The sequence below is a fragment of the Aythya ferina genome (genome assembly GCF_964211825.1).
Source record: "Aythya ferina genome assembly, chromosome: 4".
Classification (NCBI taxonomy): Eukaryota; Metazoa; Chordata; class Aves; order Anseriformes; family Anatidae; genus Aythya; species Aythya ferina.
The window spans coordinates 28,332,597-28,357,821 of record NC_140300.1 but is presented as its reverse complement, the minus strand read 5'-3'; the positions used below and the strand labels follow the sequence as shown (position 1 = coordinate 28,357,821).

The following is a 25,225-nucleotide window of genomic DNA, read 5'->3' as shown; positions in this document are numbered from 1 at the left end:
TCATGCCAGCACTGCCTTCCTGTTACTAGAATAGCCAACAAGCCTACCTGATGCTTGCTGGCAGGCATTTCCCAACTAAACTCTAAGTTTTGGTTATGAGAAACACCAGAATTGAAGGGAGAATGAGAGCCCTGTTCATTTTCAGAGCTCCCTGGTGTGGGAAGGGAGCCTGAAAGGGAGCGATCCTCCAGATTCCCTGTTTTGGTGCTGCAGTATCCCCGACAGGGACTGCTCCCCTCTGTGAGGGGAAGACTGGGAGGCTACCAGAGGGCTGGCGCAAGGAGCAGACCCACACCGTTGGGTCTTCCCTCAACCGAGCCGAAAACCCCACTAGCCACCCCTCAGCTAAAAACATCCATGAAACCTCCAAAAAGGGACCAAAAACAGGGCAGTGACACCGCCCACCCCGACCCACAGAGCAGAACAACTCCCTACCCCCGCACCGCCCACCCTCCACTGCCCGCCCCTTTGGCAGCGGCGGGCGGGGCCCCGCGGGCCGGATGTTGTTGTTGTTGTTCCTGCGCCGCCCCTGGCCCCGCCCCCCGCGGAGGGTGACGGGCGCTTCCTCGGGCCCGGCCGCCGCCGCCGCCCCGCCGCGGCCCCTCCGCCGCCCGCCCCGGGGCTCCCCCCGCTCCCTTCCCTCCCTCCCTCCCCTCGCTCCCCCGCCCCGGTGCCCTCTCCCCCGGCCCCTTCCTCCCTTTGGTCTCGCCGGCCAAGCCCCGTCCCCTCGCAGCGTCGCCGGCGGGGCCCGGCCATGGCGGACTTCGACGAGATCTACGAGGAGGAGGAGGACGAGGAGCGGGCGCTGGAGGAGCAGCTCCTCAAGTACTCGCCCGACCCGGTGGTGGTGCGCGGCTCCGGGCACGTCACCGTGTAAGGGCGGCGGGGACGGGGCCGGGGGGACGGGGAGGATGAGGAGGGGGGGGAGGAAGCAGCTGGGGGTGCCCCCGGTGCCAGCCCCAGCCCCGGGGGCGGGTGAGGAGCCCGTGAGGCGCAGCCGATATCGCGACGAGTCGCGATTAAGGCGTGTGGTCGCGATTGAGTGTGCCACGGGGGGGTTGTGTGCTGCTGAGGAGCCAGCGCGGTGCGGTGGGTAATGCAACAGATCGGGTGCCTGAGTGCCATGTACTCACAGATGCTGAAATACCCGCCTGGAGACTAATGCTGCAGTGCAAACTTTCACATATACATCTGTGCGTATATATAAACATCAAAAAATATATATACGCATACATATTTATACATAAATCCATATCTGCTCAGGGAACCAGGCTCACAACAGCAGCATAAAAGTGTCAGGGATCGTATCCTACAGCCCCGGCTCCCACTAACTGCTTATTTTCAGATGCGGACCTGTCCCTAACCTGGCTTTAATTTCGGATCAGTTTGGTGGCTCTCCGATACGTCGCTGCTCTGGTAATGGGTCGGCGTTACGAAACGCTGGCAGCGAGGCGGTGCAGTTTGCAGGCGGGTTATAAACAGGAAATAAGACGTGGTGGAGAGGCTTGGAAGGATGTGGAGTGGACACGAGGCCGCGTAGGCCCGGTGAGGGAGCAGAAGTGTCACCTCAGAAGTATTCAGCGTGTGACTGCATGTGCCGGTTTGCTGTGATCGAAAAGTTGTTACCATCCAGCGGCTGTCTGGCTTCTGTGAAAACACTCCGGAAGCCTTACGGTGTTTCTGGTGAGCAGGTCGAGAACACAGGCAGTTGCCCTATTGGCAAATGCAGAAAGAAGTGTGAAGAACAGAAATGGAGGCAAATGCTGGCTTCTTCTCCGTACTTGAAGGCAAGTTGTGCAAGGCAAGATCGGGGCCCGTTAATGGCACTGTGAGGAAGCCTGCATGCCGTGCCCATGACTAGCACGGCCTTTGCGGCTGACGGATAGTTGCTTCATTAATTGTTTATTAATATTCACTACATCGTTAGAACATTAAGATCTAACTCAAAATATTAGTTTTATAGGTTTGGGGTGAGTAATTGAATGCGAACATACACCTCCAAAATTAGGCAATTGGATCTTCATCTACTTTGTCACGTTGGGTGTGAACACGGAATAGGATCCGCCACTTTTACCTTTGTACAGCCTATAAGATTTTTGTCAATGATTGAGAAACGTATTATTAAAAGTTAGATCACTGTCAGGATGTTCTCTCAGTGAATTTAAGGAATAGGTCAAGCTGTATGTATATAACTAATTTGTCTTGCCTCGTATAAAACCATCAATATGTCTCGAAGGCCTGGCAAAAACCATCAGTAAAGTAAAGCAAATACTGTATTGATCTCAGCTCTGCTGTTTAAAGAGTTGCTGTCTGCTTCTGCCGCGTGTGTATTTAAACAAAAGCTCTACTTTCACAGTTTCCTGTCATATCCTCTCTGATCTTGTATAGAAGTCATAATGTTGAGTTTGAAACATGTCATTTCCATGACTACAGATTAATGCCAGAAAGGCATTTACTATTACTTGATTTCACCCAACAGACAGTGGAAATGCGTGAGAGTCCTCTCTAAGCTGAGTTGTTAAAACAAATCAAAAGAATTAAGGTAAATATTATCCAAACAAAACGCTTGAATGCCTTGGTTTTCCAGGGTTTGGGGTTTTTATGTGGCACAGAGTTATCTTAAACTCACTATTTGGAGCCTGCTGCACACAATTACAAAGCCTCCTTTTAAACCATTGTGTTTTTTTTTTTTTTGAATATTTAGGTAGATAGTTTGCTGCTCAGGAGTAGTATTTGAGTTTGTCCTTGATTACTGAGGTGATCTCTTATAGTGGCAAGACGCTTGAAAGTTGGGAAAATATAGAACTTGTGTTACTTTACTAAATTGAAAATTCAAGGTATTTCATACTTTTTTTCTAAAATATTGTTAGGGTGGTAGGAGAGGTACATGATGACTGAAATCGCAGAGACCGTTTGTGGTAGTTTGCCAGATTGTGTTTTTCAGTAACTCTTTTCCTGGGCTTCCTAACTTGTTGACCAGTTGAGACACATTTGCCTTATTCCAGCCTGTATTCATTAGTAAAATTGGGTTTGGTAGCCTTTTGCAGTGCCAGACTGACAGAGAGCTGTTGTGATGTGCTGGGGAATGCCTTCCTGTGCTGTTTATTGTCCTGGTACATCACGTGTTGATGCAAGGTAGCTCTTGGGAGCAGGAGGGGAAAAGCCCTCACAAAATACACTTTTTTTCACCCAAGTAACTTTAACTTTCTTCAAGTCTGCCTGTGTGTTTTTGCATTTTATACTCTGTATCAAGGACATGTGAGTGAAAAGAGGGCTATGTAAGAATTACGGATGGGAGAGTTAATAAGACTTGTGGAATATGTGTTTATTTTGTAAGAGCTGTGAATATGTGGAGCTAAGGAGTATAGGTGAAAACAATAGAAAAATGGCTTAGTGTCTTCACGAGAGATGACAGAGGAAGGAGATAGCGTCTATCAGTTTTACGTGTCAGGAAGATAAGCTGCAGCCTGCAAAAAGGTTGGAGGTAGGCTGAGTCCTGTGCTGTAATCTGTTATCCTTTGATTCCACATCTCACTGCTTCGTTCCCTCCGCTGTTCACAAGGGCAGGAACTCAGCTGAACCTTTCAAGCAGAGACACGTTCGAGAAACACTTTTTCAGGTTCCAGGGCGGTTTAAGGAAGTCCTCCTGTATGAGGCGAGCATGGATCTGCTGAGGACATGGTGTGAAATGAGGAAAAGTGTCGAGAAATGTGTGCCTTGCTGGGGATGGTGCCTTATACTACAGAAATCTGGTGCTATGTGAGGACAGCTGTGAGGAAATGCAGCTCCAAAATATTGATTTCAGGCGTTTGATTTTAACACGCTTTCTGCTGCTTTTTTCCAGAGCGGCTGTATCTTTACCCTGAAACTGTATTAGTGTTGCATGAAGTTTCTAATATTTTAATTTCCAAATTACAGCATGCAGCCGAGTGATTAACGTTGGGATCGTATCATTTACTTACCAAAGCATTTGAAGTATGGAGTCATACTTTGTTCCCACCTACATATGGTAATGAAACTGTAAAATGGAAAGCTCCGGATGATGGTGGTAGCTGGTTAGCTTTGATGTTTTGGTTTAGCAGCCCCACCATATATTAAACATTGCCACAAGACTCGAAAATGGAGTCTTAGTCTCCATATTAGTTTTAGGATTATAAATTCACTGAATTGCGACTGTGTTGGTCAGAAGTTTCTGTGCTGGAAATCTGACTCAGTGAGTTTGTAAAAGCAATGTGACTATTTCCAAACAGGAGACTGGGGGAAAATGTTTTGTCCATGCTAAATTCTGGGATGCTTTTATTAAAAACAAGACAAATCTCAGGTAACTCTTAACTCCAGAGCTTTTCAGTTGGGCTGTCTTTGTCAGGTGTATCTCCTGTGACCTGCATCGGTATTTGCTTATATTTGATGAAGCTGTTAACTTCTAAATACTTTTGGATCACACATTCACACAAAAGCCTTGTTTCCGTCCTGCTGATTTCACGGCCAGACCTCAGCATGAGACTGCAATTACGTCCTCCTGAGACTTCACTGAGAGCAGGGAGACTTCCCCGGGCCTTTGCCCTACCTGCTTATGCCTCAGGGTAAAGGGCTTCCTCAGCACTGCAGGCAGAGGAACAGCAGAAACTGTCTCATCTCATGGTCTGGGGCTCAGCCTCATTTCAGTTTGTGGGCCAAGAGTTGCTTTGGACTGAATTATTCTTACGGTAGGCCACTCCCCTATCATCACTGTTTGTATTGAATTCCATTATTCATAGTAAATCTCTTCTGGATGCTGAAGCATCAAGTATATGAAGCTCGTTTTGTGATTCCTTCTTTGAAGATAAGTCTGTTTAGAGAGAATCTGTCTCTGGTGTTGATTTGATGAATTATGTAGTAGAGTGGTGTTACCAGGCTTGGCTGTTTGAGGTCTGTGTGGATCCAAGGGATTTTTTCAGGCCCTGGTTTCCGCTTCAGCATACTGCCAGTTTTAAGTAGCTTAACTGATAGGGCATGACACTTCTTGCTGACATTTACATAACTTTTGCTTGGGCGCTTGGTTTCACTCAGGATTTTGGAGAAAGGTGGGCTGTCTTCTTGTCATGGAATATTCAGCAGGGTTTTCAGTGGTGGAGGTGTGTTTACAATAAGCATGTGGGTGTTTGTTTGTGGGGGAGGTTTTTTTTATTCTGAGATGAGCTGGCAACCTTGCCACGTATTTCTCTGGTTAACGATTTTCACTTGTTGCTTTGTTTTGAGGGGCGTGTAGGGACTGCAGAGCTCCCATTCTAGTTATGAGTACTCTAATCTGCCAGTTAATTTCTGTCTAAGTAAGGTACGGGCTGCAGTCAGCGGCAGGAAGATGACTTGTTTAACTTTTCCTGAAGAACATATGTAGAAATTATCTAGGCATAAAATCGATAAAGCATCCTCCAGCACAATACGCTCTTGCAAACTCTGGCAGCAGACTTTGCTACCTTGAGGTTGCGTGCAAGTCTGGCTGTTCCTGATGTCTGTTCTCTGGGTAGCCTCTGGCATCTGCAGTTGTGTAGGGGGAGATGTGTACTTTAACAATATCTTTCCTTTTGGTGTCTGTTTGTCTGGGAACTTGCTTAACTTCTTTTAAAATCTGTTGGTGCAGTCTGCCTCCATAATCTCAAGTGGAAACAAACTCCGAAGTTTGCTACTTGCAGTTTAAAGAAGCACTTTCGTTTGTCTGTTTTAAACCAATCTCCTCCTAGTTTTGTGAGTGCTCTCTGTTGTGGGATTTGGTGATTAACAGTTAATCATTCACCTGATTCGCTGCTTTCCTGAATCTTTGCACTTTGATCATATACCTCCCCCCCAGACTTTTCTTTTCCAAGTTACTGTCTGCCTTTTGGCCTCATAAAGCAACTTATTCACTTTATTATAGTTTGCTTCCTTCTATCTGCTTTCTCTTAGCTCCACCAAGTCCCCCATGAATACATGGGTACAGGGAGTCCAAATGATGCTCTTCTTAATCACAGACCTAGTGGTGCTCATTATTTTGTTCCCACTTCTGATGGCTGCCGCTATCAATGAGCAATGAGTCAAGAGAATCATGAGTGGTGATAAAAGCTCTCCTTCAAGATCTGTAGCTGCCTAACTAACTTGTAAGCATAGTTTAGATCACCTTTCCCCAGCACATTTTATTTATCTTTAAGCTCACCTGCCACTTGGGTTTTGGCCAGTTGGTTTTGTGAGGTCCTTCAGCATTGCCTCTCCACTGGTACAGCATCTAACTGCACATTGACCGTGTGATGACTTGGACAGAGTTATCTGTTGACATGTGGAGTGCTCAGCTTAGTAAGAAAAAGATTGCCTGGGGAATGCCTAGCTGCTCAGTAATCATATTGTGAAAGCAAATTACTTCTCTAAAATCTTCAGCTATGGAAGCTCAACTAAGCTTTTCTACACATGGCTGAGTTGGGTGATGGATCTTGCTGCAGGTATTCAAGTTGAGCAGTTTAATTTCTGATTTGAGTTGTTTGAAGTATCTGATGGTAAGAGTGCTTTTCTGGTTTATATTCAGGAAGTTATTAATTGCAAATTAAATTTTACACGGAGTGCTGTTTACCAGATTAGTAGCCAGTCATACACTCTTATTAGTGGCTTTGCTCGTAGAAGCTATACCCCAGACTGGATGCCAGAAAGCATTTGGGTTTTCTTTGAAATTCATCCATTCATAAATCCTGCCTGCGAACCATTTTCTATCAACTGATAGAAAACAGACTTTTTTTTTTTTTTTTTTGAAGACGAGGTGAAACTTATAATCTGGACCTTATGCAACACAGAATAGTCAGTAATTTTAGCCCATCTTAAGTTACTTGATAGCTTTTTATTTTCAACTGGTACTGTTTTTTTTGGAAAGTAAAATTTAAACCATGTTTTGTTAAGTAGTATAGTGTTCTGAAACTTAATAGTATTTTTTTCGGAATAAGCAAGCTGGTATCGACCCCCTTTTTATGTTTAGAACAGTTACCTAATGTTATTTTTGTCAGAGCCTGCTAAATGACCTTTTCTTCAAGATACATCTGTACTGGGTGGGGTGCGGGGATCCAAGCCATGGCATTAACTTAGTTCGCCTCCCTTTTTAAGTACTTGTAAAGGTTTTGATGAGTTTGGAGAAGAATCAACAGAATGCCTAAAAGTCTATAGGCAGGATTTCAGACTATTTATGGTGGCGTACTTTTGTCTGTTAGGATTATCTTAGCAATTACTTTTAATAACAAACATTTTTTCCTTGAGCTGATTTTGTTCTAATAATACTCTCAGGATTCACATCAGGTGTTTGTATCTTATTTATGATTCTGCTATGATCCTCATTTTTATTTTTACAGGTTTGGACTAAGCAACAAATTTGAAGCAGAATTTCCTTCATCTTTAACTGGAAAGGTGAGTAATGGTGAATAAAAAATTGGAATTTAAAACTTCTGCTATTAAAAAAGCAGGAGTTCAAGGTGTTACGCATTCTAGGAGCAATAACTCGTGCTGCTGTGGTACTAGGAAGTTTGTTTTTTCTTGTAGGTTGCACCTGAAGAATTTAAAGCCAGCATCAGTAGAGTTAACAGTTGTCTTAAGAAGAACCTTCCAGTTAATGTACGATGGCTACTTTGTGGATGCCTTTGCTGCTGCTGCACTTTAGGTTGTAGTATGTGGCCAGTTATCTGCCTCAGTAAAAGAGTAAGTTGAACTATTTTTTTCATTTTCAATGGTCAAAATTCTGTTGGTGTTGTTCTCACTTTGTTTTTTTTTGTTTGTTTGTTTCTTTCCAACTTCAAAAACTGTATGCTAGAGCTTGCTTAGATGTGTTTGATTTTACACATTTTGATCTCAGTTGTCTGTTGTACCACTTAAAGCTACAACAGGCCCCAGTCAGAATGCTGAGCTTACAACTCAGTGACTGGTAGTTTTGCTGTCTCTGCTAGAAACACGTACTGTACAGCACGTACTGTTATTGAAATAATTCTCAATGTACTTTTTTAATAGCTTCATCTTCTCCACAGTACCCTGTCTAGCATCATCAGAACTGGGCAATGACTGACAGTTTGTTGTGAGGAGCTTCTAATTACACCGTGGCCTAAATAGCTATGTGCTTTAAAAATATATTTAAGATAGTGATTTATTTCTTTATCTTCCTTCCAAGATGTAGATGAATGTTTTTTTTTTCTTATATTAACAACTAGAAAGTGTCTTACTTAGAACAGAAGTTCCTTGCATGTGCCTGCTTTTTCACTTCCTTTCCCCCAGAGTACATAATTAGGTCACCCTCTCATCTCTTCAGTTTCCATATACATAAAAATTCTTTGGCTAGTCCTATTTTGCTTCTTTGCAAGAAGTTCTTGTGCCTCTGCATCCTCTCCTCACTATTGGTGCTGTTAGTCTCTCCATTTTGTGGCAAGGCTTGTGTGTGTTCTATTTTGTGTAATATCCCTTTATACTAAAAATTGTTGTACAGTACATTGAACACCATTGTGCTTTTCTTTATCAAAGTCCTCATTTTACACAGTTGGTAAATCAAGCTGTTCTAAAGTTGACAGTGACCATACGTTTCTGCAATATGGCCCTAAAATTTTCCTTGCACGTCTTCTCGATACTGATCGAGCATTTGCAGTTCTGGGCTTCTGCACAAATGCATGCATGCTCAAGCAGGTGCCGTTACTAAAACCAGAAGCTGGGCAAGCTGCTTTTGTAGTCTTAAGTATCAGTGGTAGCATTAGATGCTGCAAAAGCAGTGTGTAGAGGCCTGAAATCCCCATGTATTGGAAAGAAAAAAAAAGGACGATCAAAGCAGAACAAAACTTGTACACATTTCTTTTCTCCTCTAACTTTGTGTAGAGCTTAATGATTAGTCCCTCCGAGGGGTTACTTATGACTGGTTTTAATTGCGTACAAAATAGCCTGCTGGTAATGTTGGAATCCAATTAAAAAAATATAGTTGTTGTCAACATGAATTATATCAAGCCCTTGGTTTTACATCTTCAAGCTCTCATGAACTAGTGAGTTTTCTGTAGGATAACCGTATATCCTGGACGTCTACTGCAAGAAATCAGAATTTGTTGATTGCATCAACAGATAAGTTAGTGATCTAACTAGCTTGCAGAGAAGACTACCTTCTCCATTCCAAGCTTCATTACAAACAATGGTTTGTATGGCTGCTGTCAATTTTTAAGTTATAAAGGAGAAAGCTTCTGGTGCTCTTTAGTTTGAGCTGTTTTCTCACATAATGTGCTGTTGTAGCAGGATGTAACATATAACATGTGTAACATGTAACATGGTGGTACAAAGTGACATCATCAGCTTTTGGCAAGATGGGGTGATGCTTCAAGCTCTCATTTTCTGACCTGGTGCCTCTTAACCTAATACTAAAAGTCACTAATTATCAACATTCTGACTTTGTTAAACAATGTATTTAAAAAAAAAAAAAGCCAAGGGCTTGTAGCATCTGGGGCTAGGAAGCAGAGTTTGAAGCTGAGGAAGGAGGTACTGCATAGGAACCTAGTGAAGCAACAGAGAAGTGCTTCAGTTGAAGTTAGCTTGGAATAGGAGTTAAGATAAGCTCTCTTCAAAAGTGAAATCTGGAAAAAAGTATGTGGATACTCTGTTCAGAGGAGATGGTTTAAGAAACTTCACACATTTTCCAGCACTTAAAGTTGGGTGACTCATGCTGGACTTCCAAGCTTGAGTTGATGAAAATATGGGTAAGACTCAGCTGCCTAAACAAAATGTCTTGTATCACTGTGGATGGCCTGAAGCCTTTCTGATTGCACCAAATACATATGTTTAGGCAGTTTGATTACTGCCCCAGAATGAAAATCCGGTAAGTTAATTAGATCTTATGGCAACATCATTTATCTGTAACAGCAATGCAACAAATAGATGTCTGCTTACGAGCTTGTCTTTTAGAGAACTCAGAACTCAGTGTCAGTTGGACATCTGAAGGGTATAATACAGAGAAGAATTAATAGACTTCTTTTCTTAACGATGAACTGAAAGGGACAAGAATCCTTTCCCAGATTTAAATTCTTAATACTAGACCTGACTGGGATAGATTTTTTTTTTTCCCCTGGTTGAGCAGATAAGGAGGAAAGTTGTAGAATATTTTCAAGGACACAGTTGCAAATTCTAGTATAAGAAACAAGCAGAGGAATTTGTAATGATTCTAGTCAGGGCTACTATTCGTGGAAAAGCGGTGAAAAGTTACTGCTGCTTGTGTTGATTGAATAGGTATATATGAATTCAAGTTTGTACCTTAGTAGAACAAGATTAGGCAAGCAGAAAGATTTTAATCCTTTAAATTCCTTGTACATTGAATTACAGGTTTTGTACTCCCTAAGATATCAGTACTGACTTGTGTCCAACATGTTGTAAGATTTTTCTTTTATAAGGGACTTCCCATCAGTTTACGTCAAAATGCTGTGACAAGTGCAGGAGGTGACCCTATCTTTTTTGTCTCCAGAAGTGGAGAAAGTAAGATTGCTTGGTGTGAGTTTCCTGAAGCTGCACAGCAAACTGACAGCCTGGTTCATCTAGGTTCTAATCGGTGAACTGATCAGCAGATTCCTGCAAAACTGAAAATAGGCAATTTAGTATACTTTCCCTAAAAAAACCTTCAATCTATGGACTGTTCTGCTAGTGCCACGGTTCTGTTTATACATAGCAGATGAATATATTTAGCACAAAGTTATAATGTTTGAACTCTTGTACTGCTTGTCTCTGACTTTACTGTGTCTTGGAAGAAAGTTCTGTGTAGTCACAGCAGCCAGTATTCACTTCTTGAGAAAACCAGGCATCCAGGTTGACGTGCCTGTTTCTTTCCTTCTTTTAGGTATTCTTCCCTAGTGATTCAGGGTAGGAGTATGTTCACATGTAGAACTGAAATCTGTGTAGAACTTGCAGAGCTTGTTTTAATTATTCAAGATAAATATACCAGCTTCATCTTGGCCCTTCAGATGGCTTGTACTGCTGGCAATTCCTAACTGCAAATGGTTTTCTATGTAAGTAGAAGACTAACCCAGTTGTTCTGTTGAATTGCATACACAGTGATGCAACAAGTGGGAGATTTTCTCAGGCTTAAGTTTTTATTAAGTGAAATGTCGGTTTCAACTATAGAATCGCTGATTTTAATACAGGAGAATAATTTTTCACAGAATGACCAACTAAGAAATGTCTCTACATAAGGCTGAATCAGTCTGACATACTCTTAAAAGTTTCTCTGAAGAAAAGAATAACACAAATTTAAGGTTCACATAGACAAAATTAATACTACAGTTTCACAGTTTTTAAAATTTGAATGATTATCTTAATTTTTCTCTAGTATGTTTACTACTTTCATTAACTCTTTAAATTCAAATGTAGGAATGCTATCACAAATGTAAATGGCTTTTGAAAATACACACTTCTGGTGATTGGCCATATAATGATAATCTATTTATTGTGTGGTGCAAAATGAGTTACGAGTTTTGTCTCCTTAATTCAGCAGGTGCTTGAAAATATAAATTTATTAAATCACAGACATTTGTAAGCTTGACTGTTAATTATATCACTTTAATGCACTTCCATGCAACAAAAGCTTTCCCCTCGCTGTATTTTTCTTCTCATTGCTTTGTTCAATGCTAGTACTGGAAGTCTTTGTACGGTATTGTTTCTTTTCTTCTTTTGCATTGAGGTATCTGAGAAAAAGCCTGGTACTCCTCACCAGTAGAATAAATGTTTAATTTGATTCAATATCTGACTGCCTCTTTCCTTTTATGTGGTCTTGATTGGATTTAGATGAGTAAAAGCTCTAAGGAAATTGCAGGAAATGCAGTCCCTCATTTGCAGATCTAGATTGTCAATGATCTTCAGCAGTTGTACTCAGATTGTACCATCCTTTCTGGGACAAGTTCCAGATTGTACAAATGGACATTAAGTCTTTAAGTTTTTGTTCTTTAAATAAAAAGAATGACATAGTGAATTATAATTCAAAAAGCACTACAGCCGGAGGTGCCCATTTGAAGCCACTATTTCAAATGAATTGACGTTCATTTTCCGTATTAACTAAGTGCTGTAGTTCCTGATGTGTAAATGGGATAAATAATTTCAACAGAAGCAGTAACAATGAAAGCTATGATAGAATGCTAGCTTTTAAGAAATCTGGAGGTACTGCAATTCTACATGCAAATTGCATGTTTTGGAAGGTACATAGGCAATCTCTTAAAATGGGTAGAATGAGATATTTAAGGGTGATCTGAACTAATACTTTCAAGAGCTGCTTGTTTATTTGTGAATTCACACAAAGCTGATGAATACTGCTTAAACCCCATTATTAATTGTCACTTACACAGCAGTTTACATCTTCAAAGTGCTGTATAAACATAAGCTAATTACAACTTCCAAAGCGTTGATTAAATTAAATATGCGGTGGAGGAGCTAGAATGAATTTGTGGTTGATAGTGATGTTAAAGCACATTAGCTCAGTTTATTGCAGCTATGAAAACATTTAACTGATTTTCAAAACTGAAGAAAAATTTTCCATTCTGCCTTTCTGCCAGGGACTTGGCAGTAGAGATGCTCTGTTACGATAATACTTTTCCAAACAGCTCTGTGCGATGATTACATTAAACTGAAGGGGCTTTGTTTTTTATTTCTTAATACATTGTAATTTAATTTGGAAGCACAAAACAAACAAAAAAAAAACACCAACACATTTTATTTATCCTAACTTGAAAACATGCAAAGTCTATATGGGGTCTAATCAGCTTAGTAAAACTTCTTAAAGTAGAGTTTGTATGCATCGAATATACATTCTTGTCCATTGTCTTCAAATTATATTCACAAGTTTTTAAAATCATCTCATTTCTAGTATTGGTTATAAAATGAAAATGGTAAATAAATAAATAAATAAAATTAAAATTTGTTCTTCAGTGTTACTCTAGTCAAAAGAGTCACTAAATCCTCCTCTTACTGAACTTACAGGAGCCAAGTGTTTGCAGAACATAATAAATGTAAAGTCATCACATGTATAGCTCCATTATTTTTTTTTCTGCCTCTGTCTTTCAGAAGTTTTATTTACTTCAGAGCACCCCATAAAGAGTTTTAATGTGCTTTTCTGAAGGGTGGAATAGTGAGTTGGTGGGTAACAAGGCGTGGGAGCAAATAGTTCTGCTATGTCTTTTAATTTGCAAGCTTATCTGGAGGGTAGGGCAATAAGCTTGTCATGAAGAATACTTCCAAGTATATGTAAGTCACAAAATAGTAGTTTTGTTTCTTTATAGGTCAAATATAAATACATATTTCAAGAATAAGTATTCTGAAGTTAAACTTGTAATTTCTTGGGTTCTTAATTACAAGTTTCATGTTAATTGTAAATGTAGCATGTATCTTTAGTTTCCATAGTGAATATTCTAAATGCCGTTTAAAATCTAATAGCATTTGTAAAGGAGAAATCTCTCAGCATTTTAATATTTATCTAAATAATGCTTTCCATGCTACAGAGCCTTTTCTATTGTGATGGCTAAGGTATATAGAGGGAGCCACAGATAGTGGTGTATTTTGGTTTTAGGATTGCTTTCTGTGTCCTGTTTGACATGTTTCTGAACAAATATGAATTGGCTGAGATTCATGTAGCGAAGGCAGACCATTCTTACCATGCTTTTTCAGAATAACTAGCTGGTTGTCAGATCTGGACGTCAGGTTAGGAAGGGTCATTTGTAGGGTTCTGTCCTTAGCAAGTTGTAGGTGATGCCAAATAAGGAAGCATATACAGACTCAAGGGAAGAATTAAACTCCAAAACTATCTGAAATTGATATGTTAAACTTAAGTAGGAAGTATTTCATTGAACTTCATGGACTGTGGTACTGAAAATAAGAAACTAGAAATGACCTGCTGGCAAGCATGAGGTAGTGACGTTTCTGTGCCTCTTCTCTTGCTTTTCTTCAAAATGGCCTTGCATTGGGTTATGTTCTCTTTTTCAGTTTATTGAAGGAAACTAGGATAAAATGATATTCTCTGCATAAATGGAGCACTCTAGTAACTCAAGCACTGCATATAAAATAGTTTTATTCCAAATGAGAGAGAACAAAACATGAGTAAACAGTTCAAGAGACAAGGCTGCTAAGGAAAGTGGTGGAAGGGTGAGGGAGGCAGTTCTTCTGCAGAAGAAAAGACCATTTTATTGTTCTCCATAAAAATAACGTTTGAAATTTGGAACAAATTTTCTGACATTTGGAACAACAATGATGATAGTGATGGATTTTTTTTAGAGTAGACAGATCTATTTTTTCCAATTTGTTTAATGAACTATGGGATCAGCATGCCTGGGATTCTTGTGGTTAGGCCCTAGGCAGGCAGGACACGACAGGCCATTCCTTTCAGAGGGGTCATCCTCTTCAACATGCACACAGGATTTTGTGGGGCCTGCTAAAGTTAGTTCACTACCTTATGCTGCCTTTCACGTAACTTCCATTCTTGGCCCCTTGTCCTTAGATGTTCCTAACAGCAGGAATCAAATGCTTCCTATTAATAAATGAAACCTGGAATTCCTAGGAATTGCAATAATTTGTATTGAGGAATTATTTGTACTTTAAGGAAGGTCCATGGCGAGCGTTGGTCCTGTATTGTATGTATAACAATTCCTAGGCATTATGAGGATGTTGCAGGCGCTGTGGGTAGTTTGGAAGTTAGGAAAACTTTATAATAAAGATGTAAGCTCTTCCCTGCCAGCTGGCTTGAAGTGAATGGGAATATTTCTGGGCACAGCTAGTTTTTCTAATACAGATGTAACCTGAGATTCTTCAGTTTTTCTACCTACACTGGCCTTGAACTATATTCCATAGCATTCTACTAGATACTTTGGAAATACATGACTGCAATCCAAACTTAACATCTTTGTAACTTTAAAAAGGGGGATGGAGGTAAAATTTTCATCTGTGTTCAGTTTACAACTTCCCACAGTAGACAATACCAGATGAGTTACTTGGTAGAGATGCAGTTCTTTTTTCATTCCTGCTATGGTCTATTCAGTCTTCCATGTTCATTTTCTGTGGCCCTTTGTAAGAATGTTCACCTTCATCAGGAGGTGAACACCTTTCGTTGTCATGCCCAGTTGTTCCCTTACAATGACAGATTTAGAGCTGGAATTTCGTCCTAGTTAAGATCTTGATGCTTCGGAGATCAAGTCAACGTGTATCTGCCCATTAAAGGGAGTTTTCTACAACCCAGGCCTTCTCACGGGAAGTATGCTAATTTTCCCAGGGTCAAGACCATTTCCACTACAAGGCTTTTCCATGGCAGGGACTGTCCAGAGCAGTTGGCTCTACTTACTGTCATTTTATGAGTGAAGATAGCTAGCTCTTCTTGTTTGGTGACCTAACTCTTAACATTATAACCAAAGTATCTTTTGGCCTTAGCATCTTGAGTCTTCTGGATTGTCTGTACTTGAGAGGAAACTTATATAGGACTCTACCAATCAAATTTCAGGAGCTTTCCTTGATAATTTTCCTCTCTATCATGTTTCTTCTGCAGACCAAATTTTGGATGCTAAAGATACTTTAGAAGCAGTTCATTGCACTGCTGTTGATGTGAGCTGAGTTGGTAACTGCTGATTCTGTGCCATGAATTTAGATAATGTTCACTTAGTAACTGTACCAAAAAATCCATCAGTACATTACAAAAGTGTTGGTACAACGTACCATCAGTCTGTTGGTAATAATGAAATGTATGTTCTCCGTTGTTGCTCTGGATAATAGGCACAGGTTCTACATACATTCTCCTTTCTCTACCTCTTTCATGATTTAGTGCTTTCTTAAACAGTCTTAGAGTTTGGGAATCAAGGTAACCAGAGTCTCTGAGGAATATGTATTAGGTTTTTGGCTTAGCTTTTCAAAACCATTACAGGTAATAATGTCAAATAACACTGCTTGTTCTCTTTATATCGGCAGGCAATGACAGGATAGTTTGGGTTGGAATTAAAGACCACCTAGTTCCAATCCCTGGCCATGGGCAGGAGCTCCTCCTACTAGACCAGATTGCTCAAAGCCCCATCCAGCCTGGCCTTGAACACCTCCAGGGATGGGGCATCCACAGCTTCTGTGGGCAACCTGTGCCAGTGCCTTACCACCTTCATAGTGAAGAATTTCTTCCCTATATCTAATTAAAATCTACATTCTTTTAGCTTAAAGCCATTACCCCTTGTCCTATCATTATGCTCCATGTTAAAGAGTCCCCATCCATCTTTTCCGTAGACGCCATTAAGTGTAGGAAGGCTGCTATTGGGTCTTCCTGGAGCCATCCCTTCTTTTGGCTAAATAACACCGATGTGGTACAAGAGACTGTTTTGGAAAGTAGTTGATCTGATTCGATTAATTAGACTTTGAATTTGCCTGTCCTTGCGGTACCCACTCAGGCTTGAGAACAACAACCATACAACTTAGGTTAGTTTGTGGATCATGTTTGTGTTTGGGACAATATCCTCAGGGCTGCCTTTTAGAAGGGGAAGTTCCCTGAGGTCAGAGTGATGTCTGTGAGGTCAAAGTTGCTTCTGCTCCAGAATTTTGGTGAAGATATTTCTTTGCCTCATCAGGAAGTTTGATCATGGGGCTAACTTTCTGCTCAAAATCATCTGTAAGATGAGATGTAGCAGTAATAATACTCTTGGGCAAGGCAGCTATTTCAAGATCTTATGAAAAGCATGAGATAGCTACATTTATTTTCAGATACTCTTCAATCCATGTAATATGGGTTTTGCTCACGTTCTTGCATTGATGCTGCAGTGGCTTCTGATTTGAGCACACTGTAGCTAATCTTTAGTAAGAAGTGTCCCAGCTACTAATAAGAAAGATGGTGCAAGATACACCTATGTGGTCTAACAGACAGGGTCTGAAATCAGCTCATCTTTCATCTACATCCTCTTTGCCTTTCACAAATAGAGAATTCCCCAGTAAGATGGGAAACTTACCAGTTTACAGTTCCTGAAGAGTTTGTGTATGATGTAGTCTCAGCACAGATAAAGATGCCTTTTAGTTCAGTTATGTATGTTTTGATTACAACATTGACATTTTTGATGTGCCACCAGAGTAGGACTTTAAATTGTTTAGACCTCTTCCACAGTCCACAAAGTACGAACTCTACAGAGAGCATATTTTAGTGCTAGGAACAACCAACCAGCTGTGTAGCAGCACTATCTTCAGTACCAGGACTTTTTCATCCAGTTTTGTTTGTAGTTTTCTAACAGAAATATGGTTCATTGATACTCAATAGTGCATCAACATTAACTATATACCCACACTTTTGATCCAAGTGTACTTTTTAAAATTCAACGAAAGAATAAATCTCTGAAAGCATTTGGAGTGATAACTAAATTGCTTGGGTATTAATTTTGTAGACCAGTCTGTCTTTGCTTGCAGAATGAACAGATTCCTGCTTCCATCCTTTTTTCCTTCGAGTGAAAGGCGATGGTGTAGTTCAGAGTTCTGACAGGATCCTTAGCTTTTCTTACATGGGGTACAATACAACTTCGGGTTGTATGACAATCAACAGAAACCTCCTTAAACTGATATCCTTTTATTTTGAAATTTGAGCATGAAGTGTATTTTTTCAAGGTGTTATTCAAAATTATTAATACTTCATTGTGGTAAAGTTTTTATAAAAATAATTTGAAAATAATTTTTTCAGCTGCAAAGTCAAAGATCAAATGAATGTAGAGAGAGATTTTTCTGTTGTTACCAGACAACTATGGATAAAATTGATAGCGTTGAAGTGTTACTGTTTATCTTGTATCCCCACTTAAATATTTAAGGCAAAGGAGGTAATCAAATTAGCACCATTTTGGGTGTCATGTAAGACCTTTTGTTTAATACTGTCTAGTCCCTCACTGATTTACAGCAGGAGCTCAGGGAGCCTTGGCCCATTCACAAGTACCGTTTGGTGCAGCATGCATGTTCCAGGTCAGGCACTGCAGGAAGGGGCCTTGTGGCTGCACAAACTCCCACTCCAGATCACAACTGCATCTGGAACTGCAACCTAACTTCTCTAGACACTGCAAAGACGTAAGAAAAAGATACTGCATTTGATAGTCCAGGTAACACTTTGTTACTGCCTTATTTCTCCATTAAAAGTTCATAACCTTCCCAGTGTGTTTCATCTTTAAGGGCAAAACTTTTTTTTTTTTTTATTTTAATTGGGAGCAACTGGAATTGGTAAACATGTATTATGAGTTGGGCTTCTTTGGTAGTCCAGTTTTTCAGGAGGAGACTGTCATATATCAACATCTCAAAAGAATCAGACATCTTACAGAAATGTTTCATTATAGATTGCATCTAGAAGAGGCCTATTTCAGAAAATCGTGTAGATAATATTAAATACTATCTTCCTTTTCACAGAATATGTGACAAAGCATACTTTCTTATCATTGGTATGCTAAAAAGTATACTTGAATTGCAGTTTCAGCTTTGCTCAAATATTGGTGTGAGTTTTTTAAAGAAAAAAAATGTAAAAGCTGGTTAGTATTAAATCTTCCTAATAAGCAAGTCTCTCTTCCACTTAATTTGTGCTTTTGTTGTGGCTAACAAATAATTTGCTGTATAGGTTTTTCTGTTCACCATTGATAGAATATATAAGCTTGTCATCCTAGTGTGCTGGAAATGCTACACTCAGATCAAGTGTTCCTTTCTGGTTTTGTATATCCTCACCTGCTCCTCACTGTAAATCATTGAGATGTCAAGAGCAGTGATTAATTAAGCTGCACGTGCAAGTGCTTTTTTTCACCTGTCAAGTAGGAAGAAAACTTACTATAGTGAATTGTGGGATGCTGTTTAATTCATTTCTTTTTATTCCAAACTCTGAGGTTCGCAGAAATATTTTACAGTCTAATTTTCATTGACATTTCAGTTTATGGATAATATGGCCTGATTTTATGGCCGAATATCCCAAGTTACGCTACAGGAGGGGCTGGATGCGAGGCTTCAGGAAAGCAAATAATCGCGGTGGCGAGGCGGCCCGTGTTTTTATCTAATGCTAGTCAAATGACTTTAAACTGGCTTCTTGTTCAAATAAACCAATTAATACTGCATAACTACCTATCAATTTCTTATTTATGTGTATGTATTGTAATATATGTGTAATTTTATTGGAATTTGAAAAGCTTAGATGTTTTTCACACCCCTTTGGGCAAACAATGAAATTAAATTGTATAGTGATCTTAATCTATTATTAAAAGGTCCTGGAAAGGAAGATTACAAGGTAGATTCAGGTTTTGAATCGGTTTTGCCATTGGTTTAGCAGCGGGTGGGCAGGCAGATGCCTGCTCAGAGTAGAACCTATTGCCATTTTTCACCATTGATAGAGTAGCCTTTCAGAGTCAATGAGCTCTGTCAATGTGAGCTTGTCAAGGCTACAACTTCATAGACCTGAGAGGCGGTTTGAGAGGTCAGCCCTTTTCAGGTTTGCTGTGATGCAAATGAACTTTAATGCTTAAACAACTATTGGAATTTTTATGTCTGCTCCTTGTTCTTTTTTCTTCACAAAGTCATTGACGAGACATTCAGTGCTTTTTAAATTGGAAGTTGCATTGTGCTAAAGACCTAGTACAGATTTACGGAGGGCTGAAAGCAGTTAGATCATGTTCTTTTCATGGTGCGATTAGAATCAAATCGATTTCCCTACAGCCTTCAGCATTCAGATGGCAATTTTAACAAAGCTTGGGGGCTAGACAAGGGACAAAACGACTGAACTGAATGTTAATTACACTCTGCAGCCTTATTTTCTTTTGATTTGGAGCTGACTGGCAACTAAATTAACAAAAGTGTGACCATAACTGCTGCCCTATTTTCATTTAAAAGGAGAGCAGACTCTAAAAGGCTATCTTTACAAAGAAACAAGTGAGGTCTGCTGATTATTGTTAAAGGGCACTGTCTTTAAAAACATAATAATAACAATAACCCTCAAAATACTCAATTCCGAACTGAAGTGATAAATTAGTCATTGGCACATCCACCTTTTGGATAATTCCCTGACTTGTGCTTTTTAAAATACAGCGTAATAAAAATTCAGCACACTGATTATTTATAGATAGCCATGATCTAATTTTTAATCATGTGACCACAGTGCATGCTTGGATGCTACCGCAATACTGCACCAGAGGCTAACTGGAGTTTTAAAAGCAAAATGTTAGTATTTGATGGGAAAGGAATAATTTGTTGTCCAATTTTTATTTCGTTCAGATGTTCTTCTTTGCCGGGCCGGCATTTAGTTTGATTTGTTAAGGTTCATTTACAGTACTTGTATTTTGTAGTAATAACAGCAAGATGCTTTCTCATCCCTTCCCCTCACCCCTCTGTGCCTTGTAAGGAAGCTGCAGCTGCACAAAGTTGTATTTGATCTTTGTCATTGCTCCGTCCTTTTGCACCTGCAGCTCTGTTGGTCTCATCTTAACACCTGGCACCATGAATTATCCTCTATTTATTCATAGTCAGTAGCAAATCCCATTTAGAGCTAAGCAGTATATATTCTGGCAGTCAAATGACCATAAATGTCAGAATGTATTTCTCAAATGTAAATATAACTGAATAACTATATTCAAAATGCCGTGAAACTTTACAGCACAGAAAGTCCTTTAATGCTGGCGTGTGTAGTCTTAAAGCTGTGAAGGAACAGATTTCAGAATCCTCTATCTGAAGTGTCAAGTGTGGTAAAGACAGGCAGTAAAACTTGGCTTGAGGCTCCTATATACAGGATTTGCTCTTTATACAAATCCTAGATTTTGTAAGTTAAATTTGTGCAAGTTACCATAACTTTCTGCGTTTGGTTATTTGCTCTCTAGAATCTCGATATAAATGTAACTTTTTTTTTTTTTTAATTTTATTTTCTCAAATAGACTATTGTATATCTGTACTTGACGTAGTAACATTTGTTGGTTCAAATACCAGCTTTGTAAGAAGCAGTGTATTGAGACCACGGGTACTAGGGAGCAGCGTTTATGCTTGCATTTATACTTGGATCACTTTAAAGTTTCTGTAGTAGGTTTTGAACCCGTAGCTGCTATAAAAACATATGTGAGAAAAGCTTTTGTTCCAAAATGGTTAGATTTTTCTACACCGTTTTGAAGATAGTTATTTGGGTGTCACGAAAAGTTGTTTTCTGCGCTGGTTACTATTTAATACCAGGGAAGTTTTGATAGTACTACAGACCACCCTGTACTCAGTCACTGTCCTGTACCTCTCTCCTTTTCACACAAAAGCAGCTGCAAAACAAAGTTTTTCTAAAACCACTCAAGAGTAAAATTCTTTCTCATTTGTCTTCCAGACACGAAGATCGATTGAGAAGTTATTAGAATGGGAAAACAATAGGTTATACCACAAGGTGAGTGCCGCAGGGAGCAGCTTCGTACTGTTGGAGTTTGAATTGCACAGTATGGAAACAGATGCTTTTGTTGAACGAAAAATATGAAAGGTGGACAAATGGGCTAGTCTGTGTGCTGCAATAAAATACAGCTCATTTTTCTTCTTTTTCTTTCCTCCTTGTCTAGCTGTGCTTGCATTGGAGACTAAGCAAAAGGAAATGTGAAACGAATAACATGATGGAATATGTAAGTTAAAGGGCTGTTTTGTGAGTTTCTCTATTAAATGATCATTTATTTTGCTTCTGATCTTATTCTTTTCATGATTATTAATCAGCAAAGGTGTCAGGAGCTTAATCGCCTGAGTGCAAGGATTTTCTACGGTTCACAGATGCATGGTTTCATGTGCAGGACTGATTTATAAAGTTATGAATGACTTGAAAACAAGGCTTCACTGTGTTCTAAAAAATAATAAATTAATTGCCAAGATAAAATAGCTCGAACATGTGCTGATGGAGTGTGAAATTTTAGATGCTGTATAAAGAATAACCACAACTTTGGTTACGCAGCAAGTCAGATATGGCTGTTTTATATGATGCTAATCAAGTCTAAAAGTATGGAAGAAGACCTTTCAACTAAGCTGTTGGAGCTTAAGAAACCTTTAGCCTTTTTAGATTTTAACTGCCCCTTACCTCAACTGTCTTGAAAGTATCTTTATCTCAAATTGGTGTTGCTATAAAATACTTTTAAGTCACTCTAAAATTAAAACTCCAGTCTTTGGCTGAGACCCCATAAGCACTTCATAGAAACATCCAGTGAGAAGTTATATGCAGTTTAAAATGAATGATGTCCAGTGTGGGATTTCAGTTTGTTTAGCTGGCAACCTTCTTGCTCTTTTTTTGGTGCTGTTTATGTTTCCGTTTTGAAAATCTCTTGGACGTAGACAGAGGGTGCTAAATAGGATGAATGTAAGCCGCTGAAGTGTAAGATACATTAGAATTTGTGGGATTTCTGCAAACTGCCTAGTAAGTAGGAGACAGGAAGGGTTAACTTTGTAAAAATAAAGACTAATCTTTGAGAAATATCTGCTATATTAGTTCTAACTTATCTGTGATTTTTCATTGTATGAAAAATTGTCTATTCTTTGAAACAAAGGTATCATGCATGTAAAATTGATTTAGAAACTGATTAAGTAGTAGGAAATTATATTAAAATGATCTTTTCCTTTTAGCCTTTCCTTTTTTCCCTGTTTCTGCATTAGATCTTAATTCTAGCCTGAAACATAAAAGATTTTTAAATGCCTTTTTATACAGAATAGCTCTATTCAGCTCACTGAATAAGTAGACACTTTGTATCACCTTTTCTACAAAACTTGTTAATTTAGATGTATGATAAGACACTACAAACAGCATAAATCAAACTTTGGAAAGTAGATTTGAACTTCACCTAAATGAAGGTTTTTTTATCTCACTGAAAAAAGTGGTTTTCTAAAGGAAAATTATCACATCCAATGTTTTGCAGATTCAATTAAAAAAAAAAAACACACCACAAATGTACAATGCTAGTTTATAAATACTGTGGTTCATTCATTCTGTTAAATACAATTCAAAATGAGCTATTTGCATTACTACTGTGTAAGCATGGACATACAGCTTTACAGGATAAAGATCTAAGATTTTATTTTCAATTTGTGAAACATCTAATATGCAATCTCTGCATGTATTTAATGAGGTTTGTTAATAGACTCCCCTACACCATTTCCTCATTCTCAGTTAACTAATTTGTTAGTCTCTTTAAAACTGCTCTTAATGTTGTAGTCATGATTTAATTTTAATTAATAAACTCTTAGCCTCAGTTTTTTCAAAATAAGTGCTTTCAGTTGTGCCCCTGTATGCAAAATACTGTTCTTTGCCCACCTGAGGGTCTACGTCCACTGTCAGAGATGCTAAATTATATATAAGGTGGCCTTACTCTCTTGGTAGAAACACAGATTTCCAGCTTTTCATCTTGCTTCCTTTTTGAAATCTTGCCTGAATATTGGAAGTGCTGGTAGCTATGAAGCATCCAGTGGTCAACCTGTTTCAGCGATCAATGGATTTTGAGCAGCTTGCATCCCTGCTAAACATCAAACCACTTCTGAGTATCTGTAAAAATAGATTTACAGACATGATTTCAGTGTTCATTATTTCTAAAGTGTTGGCCTCAGAACTAAAATGTGACGGTTTTTCTTTTCTCATGTTCAGTGTGCTATCACAGAAAGACGCATTTATTCTCTAAGCAGCCAAGTTGCGTTTTTCAATCAAAAACGTTTAAAATTCTTTCTTAACTTTGCAGAAACTCAAGCTCCCCTTACAAGTAAATAAAAAAATCCTTAGTTATGCTATCAGATGAAAGTATTTTATTTTTTATTATACTTATTAATATTTTATTAATACACTCATGCTGGTGTTTTGGTAATCTTAAGACTGTCTAAAGAAAGAAAACGTATAATGTGAAAATGTACATGTGAACATTTTCTTTAAGATTTCTATTTGAATATAAACCAGGATAACTACTTGGATTGCATTCTTGAGTTTGTCTATGCTAACAAGTCTACATAGTTATGCAAAACATAGCTGAAACTTCAACTGGGACCTGAGGCATAATCATTTAGAAACATTACTCAAGTTTGTTAACTACTTGTAGGTTTGTTTGATATGCAAAATTTGCAGTAGATGATACCTCTTTCTATATGAGTTTTTGAAGTATAAACTTGATTTTAGAATCCTATATTAAGCAGAATCAAATTTGAAGTAAAGGGAATTGTTCATGTAATTGAAAATTAATTTTGCATGCATTTTGCTTTATGTTTTTTGAATTAGTATCTTTATCTCTTTAATAATGTGTTCCTAATAATTTTTGTTAAAGAACGCTTAAGTAGGTTCTTTCAGTTTGTTTAGATGTGTTCAGTATTAGTAGGCAAACTTTGTCAATTCCATTTGATTCTTTATGAGTTTTGGCTTTGTCTGAAAAGAATTTTGACATTTTTCTACCTGGGGAAAGTATTGTGATTGTCATTGTGACAACTTGATGTACATCAAAAAAAAAAAAAAAGTGAATTGTCATTGTGACAAACAGGATTGCTGCGATCTCTTAAATAATATATTTCTTTTCTTTTTATACAGGTCATCCTTATAGAATTTTTACCAAAGACACCGATTTTTCGACCAGATTAGCATATGATTTATTTATAGAGACTTACTCAAGTATGTTGTCTTTCCAATGGTGCCTTGCTTGGTGCTCTCCTGGTGGTGACATAGCATTGGTTCTACAGACTCTTGTGGTGTTTCCATTCTTTTTTTGTTTGTTTTTTGTTTGTTTTAATAACAGCATGTTCTAAGTGCATTTGGTCAAACTCTGCAAAGTCATTTCATGCAAATGTTACCTACTACTTAAGTTATTACTTTTCCTACTTCTGTTTGTTAATGTATCCTGATTTTCAGAGAGTCTTTTATGTGTGCGCGCGCGTGTGTACATATATATATTACTATAAATACACAGCTGAAAATGTTCTACAAGTGAGCAGGTATTTTTTTTAAACCCAAAATGACACAACTGATTGATTGTCCATCGTGTAAGTCCTTTTAATTATTAGTTTGTGCTGAAGTACCTTCTAAGATCTACCTAAACTTTTGTCAGTGACTAGGCAGTTGTAAATATTTTTATTTCTTTTTGGGTTATTGGCTAGCCTCTTCCAACAGAAGAAGGAGATGATTTTTTTTTTTTTTTTGACAATGTGCTTTCTGGAACCCAAATGCCATTGCATTAGTAGAAATCTCAGTGCTTTTCATGAAGAAGTCCTGTCAGCTGGTTCTGAAGAAGTTCTAACTTAAATTTAAGGAAAAAAAAAAAGGCAAAATAGAATTATATTA

General features: G+C 38.7%; 1 protein-coding gene across 1 annotated transcript; it reads left to right on the top strand.

Moving 5' to 3' along the window:
- The first annotated feature begins 592 nt into the window (after positions 1–592).
- On the top strand, positions 593–24,871 carry CHIC2 (cysteine rich hydrophobic domain 2). Its single transcript, XM_084518209.1, has 6 exons — positions 593–873; positions 7,341–7,395; positions 7,528–7,683; positions 21,281–21,337; positions 21,504–21,563; positions 24,479–24,871. The coding sequence occupies exons 1-6, from the start codon at positions 755–757 to the stop codon at positions 24,527–24,529; spliced, it is 498 nt and encodes a 165-aa protein (XP_084374335.1). The 5' UTR covers positions 593–754; the 3' UTR covers positions 24,530–24,871.
- The last annotated feature ends 354 nt before the right edge of the window (positions 24,872–25,225 follow it).